This window comes from Cottoperca gobio, chromosome 23 (assembly GCF_900634415.1).
Source record: "Cottoperca gobio chromosome 23, fCotGob3.1, whole genome shotgun sequence".
In the NCBI taxonomy this organism is placed as follows: Eukaryota; Metazoa; Chordata; class Actinopteri; order Perciformes; family Bovichtidae; genus Cottoperca; species Cottoperca gobio.
The window spans coordinates 12,763,217-12,771,206 of NC_041377.1; the positions used below are offsets into that span (position 1 = coordinate 12,763,217).

Sequence of the window (7,990 nt, forward strand, 5' to 3'; positions counted from 1 at the left end):
ATACATCTCATTCGGGGCAATGATCACAGAGCATGAGCAATGAAGTTTTTCACATTGGATTGCATTACATTATTGGACACTGTGTCCATCTCCTTGATACTGCTAAATGATATAATTTGTATAACTGCCTTAGTATGGATTTAGTTGTTGCTAAAAACAAACATAGTGTCCACAAGCTGACCCTAGGAAAGACTAAACCACATTTAAATGTCGTTATTTGCTAAACAAGTGCTCCTATGAAGGTCTTACAAATTCAGCAAATGAAGATGTACTGAGTAGCTGTAGATTCGTCATGTGTTTCTGTTATTGTGTCTACCTTAGAATGGCTACAACACACCATAGTGTACATATTCTGCATGGCAAATGAATCAACATAACGTGTGAGGACTGTAATCACAGTAGGTTATAATTACTGTTTCTGATGCATTACACAATAACAACATAACTGCAGCAGTGCAGAGGACTATCTGTTGCTTCACAGTCCTCTAATCACAGCATCCATTGTATCACAGATGCAGAAAATGACATCATCAACTACATCACAGAGCCATATGTCAGTGTGAAATGCATTTACAGAGGTACATAATTACCATCACAAGGGAACATTATCACAGTAGGCTATTGCATCAGAGAGCCCTGTAATGACTTCCACTACACTTTTTTTTGCCTTTTGAAAGTAGAAGTACCGTAATGTAAATAGTATACTATGCTACATGTAAAGGTTGGCTACTTCATTTTAAGTAAGTATAAATACAGTTGTATAAGTGTTATGAGCAAAAATATTTTTTAAGTATCATAATGTAGTTAAGTATTAAAAGTAGAAGTACTCATGATGCAGAATGGTCTCTTTAGGAATCTACTAAATTATCCTAATTTTAATGTAATGTGTAAGCAGCATTTTAATGTAGCTGATACATTTGAAGCTTATCCTTACTACTATACTGCTTTCTTCTTTATTAATCTATAGCCTAACAACATTGCATCATATTTCTGCACAGACATAGCTCTCACATAGTAGTGGAGTATAACATATCCTACAAAAACTTTCTGTTGTAATTACAGCATTATTATGTTATAATACTCTTAAAGCTACGATTTACAAGTACAATTCGTGTAATTTGCTGTTGTAAATTTGACCTTTATACTACGACTAACATTGTGATGATGACCATAACCAGATACAAACTTTACCAAAATAACCAAATACGCATTGTGCCCATCTTTCTGTTGCTAACATCACGAACGGACACACGAGACGCTGGCTCCTATTCCCGGATTGGTCGGTTGTGCCGGGAAACCTCCTCGTGACATATCAGCCGGTATAAATACTTGGAGCCGCCTTCTTTTAACGCAGCCCTGGTTTATGAGGGAAAATGTATCGTCTCGGCCAACAGTCTGTCTCCAAGATCGCCTTCAATTCCTTTTTATCCGCTGTGCCACGGGAATATTTTCATTTTACGAGACAATATAATAAAAACTGGTCGAGTATTGGCTGATTTTTGATCAATTATACATTTTTCTGCACGAAAATGCCGAGGACCAAGAAGAAGAAAAGCAGGGGTAAGTAAGCGAGCGCCCGCATCGCTTTGGCCTTAGTTATTTGATTTCTCTATGCTGACGGTAGTTGTAGTTCTTTTCGTGTTGCCAGTCCATTTAGTGCAGTTGGACGTGTTTATAGCAAGGACTACAAACGTCAGAGACTGGCCTACGTCAAAACACAAAGCTATCTAGCCGTGGTCACACAAAGCATTGCTCTTACAAAACGTGGCATCATACGATAATATGCTTTTTGCTTTATATTTATTGACACACATCTTTAGTAACCATATACTAATGTATACTTCACAGGAGCCCATAATTATCGTCGCCATTTACAAGCTAATGTCAGCTGGCTAATGTCAACTTCCCACTAGCAAGATAACTAGCAAGATAGTTGGTAGGTAAAGTTCATTTAAATAAACATGCTTATGTGATAAGTTGACAGCGTTGAGCATTATTATTGCCTCTGTAGACGAAATATAATCTAACAATGTCTAAGACATTATGTTAGCTAGCTCTAACTCTGTAAAGTGAGGTCGTCTTGTCTGAAGATTGACCTTAATAATACTTTAGCCGAATTTGTGTCTACTGGTATTCATTCCGACTAACGTTGGAATATATGGCAGATAACCCTTTGTATATTGATTATTATTAGGTTATTGTTTAGCAACACAAGGCAGACATTTTGGACTCCAGAGAGCGGGGTGGAAAAGAGGCGGCACCCGGTTCTCAGAAATCAGCTGTCGTAGGGGAAGCGTCCACGTCAACACATAGAAATAGCCTCTGTTAGGTAGATATAATTGCCTTTTTAATAAGAAAAAAGTGTCTCAGTGATTCATAAAGCGTTTATCATGGCTTAACGAGTACTTTTTTCTTGGTTGTGACAAGGTTAATACGTGTTCTTACAGTGATGAGCTTACCAGCATGTCTTCCAGAGGTGAGTTTATGTCAGGACACAGACTCCTGTTGAATCTGGTTACAGTGCCCAGCCACTGAGGAAGCAATATAATGCACATTATTCTTTTTATATTTTATTATTGGAAGTGTCTCACTGATAATACAACCAAATGTTTTTCGTTTTGGAAAATTAACAGACTCACACCCTTTCTTTTTTGCTGTGAATTTTCACACTCATCTTGATTCAGGAAGAACTTCTTTAAAATATTCAGCAAAGACTGACAACCATACAAGTATTGTGGGATTTGGAGGTCCTGTTTTCTGCAGGATTTTATTCTGAATGTATCCTGAATGTTCCACTGATATCACTTGTGTTATGTGGTGTAGACATGGAAAGAATAATAGCTTGCTCTTGTCCTTTTGGACTGTACAAAAACTGTACGTGCCTATTCTGAACAGTAGTATTGCAGATTGGAGTATACCCCGTGGCAGATTGTCAAGAGCTTGTCATGTCACAAAAGTTCAGTCGTGTTAACCCCACGTCCCTTTTTAACCTGAACATGATGTTGTGTTTACACAGTCAACACAAGTGTGGGCTGCCCTTGACCCTCACAACATGGTGCATTTCCATGAGATAATGAAAGTACAGCAGGTTAAGGCGTGCAAAGTACATAATGCAGATTAGATAACTGCAGTATTTGCTTCAGTACCTGTGGGCAGCTGGGGTTACATAATTGACTCAACCCTCCTGCACTCTACTAATGCATTTGATTAGATGAGGCTAAATTATATTTTCTGTGCTTATGTCTGTCTTTTTCTTCCAGGGGGCCAGCATGGACAGGTGCAGCCTTTCAGTGATGAGGATGCCTCAATTGAGACCCTCAGTCATTGCAGCAGCTACAGTGACACTGCCAGTGTCGCAGATGAAGGTGGGTTTGTTTGTACACCTGGGTATTCAAATGTGTCTATTACGTGTGGTTCAGTCTTTGTTTCAACTTGTGATTATGTGTGCTGGCTATGACGTCAGTGCGTGCGTCTGCATGGGCCAGTGTTTGCAGATTGTACACTAATCGTCAAAAAGGAATGCACCCACGTTATCGCTTGGGTTGAAGTTTGTAGTAAAGTTCGTTATTGAGCAAACGTTTGTGTAAAAGTTAAACTGCAACTCATCCAATGTTTTGTGTCCAGTAGCTCTTATAAAAAATGTGAACCATATCAGACGTATATCTAAATCTTGTGCTGTTGCCAGGTGGCGAGGCCGGTGAAGATGCAGCCCTGGAGGATTTCCAGTACAAACTGAAGGGGTTCATAGATAGCACGGTCGATAAGAGGTAATAAAAAGTGATGAGTTTCCCAGTTAAGTTTAAAAATAGACTTAATTCCTGACTTTATTGAAGTAGGAATGCACCAGCAGACCTTAGTGCCAATGCCATGTAGGAATTCATTTATAAGATTAGAACACATTTTCAACACATTACAACAACAGATATTTTTGATCATTTGACGAGAATGAGGTTTATACAGAAGGAGAGAGAAAATGATTGGTACCATAGCAAGAATTAATGTTGATGTACCTGTTTTCTCAGTGCCAAGACCAGACAAGGGGCACTTGATGGGCTTAAGACTGCGATGGCCACACGGATCCTGTATGAGTTCATCTCGGAGAGGAGGATGACAATCACAGACAGCATTGAACGCTGTCTCAAGAAAGGTACCATTTCAACACATACAGCAGATTGGCGTTTTAGTTTTTTTGTAATCTCAGTGATTCTGAAAGTGGTTAAATGTTGTGTTTTAAATACATTTTTATTATTTATTTAGTAATTCTATGCTAATAGGATCTGTTTTGATATTTTCCGGATGATATTGGTAAAGTTGAATAACTCGACTTTATGTCTTCAAATCCACTCAGGACAAATGTCCGTTGAATTTAAGGGAAAAGTTGATGCCCACACTTCTCACTCTCAGGCAAAGGCGACGAGCAGCGAGCAGCAGCTTCTTTAGCCTGCCTGCTGTGTATCCAGCTGGGCTCGGGCATCGAGAGCGAGGAGGTGTTCAAGACCCTGAAACCCATCTTCAAAAACATCCTGGCAGATGGATCAGCCAACATACAAGCCAGACAGGCTGTGAGTAGCTGATGTTGTCTGTGGCAAAGCAATGAATAATATCTTTTGATTGAAAGAATGCATTGTTGACAGGAATCAGCAACAATGTGTTTGTACACAAAGTCAACGGAACAAATGTTTCTCCGATAGGTGGCGACAAGTCTGGGTCTCTGTACGTTAGTGGCAGAAGATGACATTTTGGTAAGTTCTTGATCACTTATGGTGTCTTTTAAGCGGTTTGACACCTCTGGGGGAAATAATTAGTCATAAACATGTTATTTGTGACGACTGGTGTATTTGTTGAACACTTTCCAGCATTTCATTTTTGCATTGCTGCAAACCCCAGTCTTCATATGATGTCTTCTGCTTGCTGCTGTAGGACGTGCATGCTACCATGGAGTGCTTCGAGAACCTGTTCACCCGATCCTATGCGAGGATGGATGGCACCTGTCCTTTGATCAGTCCCCAGACGAGCCAGCTCCACACCAACGCCCTGCTGTCCTGGGCTCTGCTGCTCACCATCTGCACTGCCAACCAGCTCAAAGACATCCTGCGCAAGTAAGACCCTCTGTTGTCAACCCCTTTACTAAGTTTCACATCATTTTACTGCAACCCAGACCCAAATAAGAATATTTTTAACATTGATATATATGTTTTGTGACGCAGACACCTGCCAAAACTGCCAAGATTGCTGGAAAGTGAAGATGTCAATATGAGAATTGCTGCAGGGGAGACCATTGCCCTGCTCTTTGAGTTGGCCAGAGACATGGACACTGTAAGTTGTAACTGCTGTTGGATGCAAAAGGGGACTGTACATGTGTCTTAATCTTTGCCCTAAACTGCAGTTAGCTTGACTCTCTTTGTTTGTATCTGCTTCGTCTGTCTTGAGGCCTTTTTTCTTTTCTTTTCTTTGACTTTTTCATTGGTGATGAATGCAGCGTATCTTTCTCTTTGTCCATTCAGGAGTTTGAGTTTGATGACTGGGATGAACTGTGTGACAAACTGAACGCGTTGGCCACTGACTGTAACAAGCACAGAGCCAAGACGGACAAGAGGAAGCAGCGGTCGGTGTTCAGGGACGTACTCAAGGCTGTTGAGGTGCTTTTAATTCACTTTTAAAGATGCTGTGTGGCATAGAGTGACAGGCTAGTGTTTTTAGCTGAGACACATTTAAGAGGACTTTCTTAATGGGAGGATTAGGCTTTCAATTTAAGAATGTTTCTGCCACTAGTTATTTTCTCACCTCCATCTACATTCTTCCAGGAGAGTGACTTCCAGCCTGAGACCATCCGCTTTGGGACCGAGCGCATGACCATTGACAGCTGGGTCAGAAAGAGGACTTATGATGCCTTCAGGGAGTTTGTGGGCTCTGGGATGAACTACCATCTACAGGTTAGTTTTTAATAAGTCGGTAAATGTTGAGGAGTAAATCTATGAGTCGATGACAAACTTGAAATTCAAATGCATGCGACTAGACTTTTTGATTTAATAGCACTGCAGAGGCTGGGTAGGATGATGTGTAACCGGAGCTCTTATCTCCTGCAATGATGCAGCACTAAAGACAAGGAAGATCTTGTCGGCCTGCCTGGTGCAGGAAGACGATGCTTGCAGCTTGATTTAGCTAAATGTTCCGTACTGTACTAAAGTAGCTGGTTTAAAAGTAGTCTGCACTCTGGCTGGCAGCCAGTGCTTGTGGAAAACTGCAACATTTCACAAGTGAAGATGAGACAATGGAACATATTTCAGAGCACGTTACACTGTAAACAGTGTCTAATATTATCTAGTTAGTGTTGTTCAGATTTTGTATTTAGTGGTGATGGTTTTGTGTTTTTACTTCTTAATCAAGGCAAATGAATTCATCAGAGACGTGTTTGAACTGGGACCACCGATGTTGGTTGATTCAGCCACAATCAAGGCCATGAAAATCTCTCGCTTTGAAAGGGTACGTGTACAAGCTTTGTGTCAAAAAGGCACTTAAAACTATAGCATCTCACTTTTCTTGACACAGAGTTGTATGGCAACATGAAACATACTGTATATACCGGGAGATTCTTATTAATCAATTAACTTTTCCCTCCATTTCCAGCATCTCCACAACTCTGCTGCCTTCAAGGCTCGGACCAAGGCCAGAAGCAAGTTCAGGGACAAGAGGGTGGATGTGGGAGAATTTTAATCTTTTATTTAAATTTTTATTTTTTCACTCTTAATACCCTATTTATCAGGCTTTCCTGCTTTTTAGATGAATTACCACGACTTTGTTTCCATGTGGAAGTCTATGTTTTGATTATCAAACACTCGCTCTGTAGACTTGAAAGGTGGCTTCATCACACACGCTCTGCTCTCGCATGGGACAAAACACTCTTTTATAGCCTTTCAAATCTGTAGGAAGGGAGCGTTCGATAATCAAACGGTGGGTTTTGCATAGAGAATAACTTTATGTATGTATGTATTTATGTATGTATCCACATAAGCAGTGGTGTTGTACATATAGTGTATATTTCTTTGCTCCTCCATGTTAATATTCATTATGTGGCCTTTTTGATTTTGTTTTTAACATAAATTATATAATTTTGCCAGCATTTGTGTTGCACCATGTAGTTCTTGTTAGCTCATAGCAATATTGTGACTGATCTAAATTAAGTTACACTTCCTTGTTAACCCTTAGGGGGATATTTCTGTACGACCTCGGTGAATATTGTGTTGTCCTTTCTTTTCTCTTTTTTTTGGGTATGTAATCTAAAAAGGCAAGGATGGTGAAATAAACACTGAAAAGCTGTTAGAAATGAATCCCTAACTTTTGCGCATCTGTTTTTTATACTATACACTGTTAACTGACCCAATGATGCTGAGTGACACACGAGTAGTTGATCACGAACATTGAAGGTATTCCCATCACTGAGCTACTTGAAACTTCCCTGAAAGAGGAAGTTGGCAAGTGAGCTTCTTTTTTTGAACCCTTCCAGATCAATGAAGGTCATTCTGAGCAAAGAGGCAGTACAAATCTTATTTATTGCTACTTTGACATAAAAATAAAAGCTCTTGCTGCCAAGGTGACAGAAGCATTATAGTGAGACTGACTGAGCAGTACTCCCCGCCGGTACCTTACACACATCTGTGACATGTTGGGTTATTGATACACGTTTGTAAGTAGTGAAAGTGTTGAGGGAGCACAGAACATGATGGAGGTCCAACATACATTGTACATTTACTCCCCCTCTGTAGGGCAGTACAATATGGTCCATAACAGCAGCGAGCATCGCATGATAAAGGTTAATGTGACAAAGCAACAAATAGTCCCATCAATAACGTTGGCCGGTTTTCCAGGAGTTTGGAGCACACGGGATCGATGCAGCCTCATCCCTCAGGTGAAACAACGTTACCTTCAGGGGGAAGCAGCCGCATGGAGTTGATATATTTTTCTCCCACAGGCTGCTGGTGTGTAAGTAAAG

At 40.3% G+C, this 7,990-nt stretch overlaps 1 protein-coding gene across 2 annotated transcripts; it reads left to right on the forward strand.

The window, feature by feature from the left end:
* The first annotated feature begins 1,355 nt into the window (after positions 1-1,355).
* ifrd1 (interferon-related developmental regulator 1) lies at positions 1,356-7,328 on the forward strand. 2 transcript variants are annotated; one of them, XM_029462399.1, is made up of 13 exons: positions 2,223-2,329; positions 2,428-2,476; positions 3,261-3,365; positions 3,686-3,767; positions 4,023-4,147; positions 4,405-4,562; positions 4,692-4,742; positions 4,921-5,099; positions 5,208-5,316; positions 5,505-5,639; positions 5,805-5,933; positions 6,388-6,483; positions 6,628-7,328. In XM_029462399.1, the coding sequence occupies exons 2-13, from the start codon at positions 2,464-2,466 to the stop codon at positions 6,712-6,714; spliced, it is 1,269 nt and encodes a 422-aa protein (XP_029318259.1). In that variant the 5' UTR covers positions 2,223-2,329; positions 2,428-2,463; the 3' UTR covers positions 6,715-7,328. The 2 variants fall into 2 exon arrangements, with proteins under 2 accessions (XP_029318258.1, XP_029318259.1); XM_029462398.1 differs by lacking the exons at positions 2,223-2,329; positions 2,428-2,476 and adding an exon at positions 1,356-1,560.
* Positions 7,329-7,990: the final 662 nt, after the last annotated feature.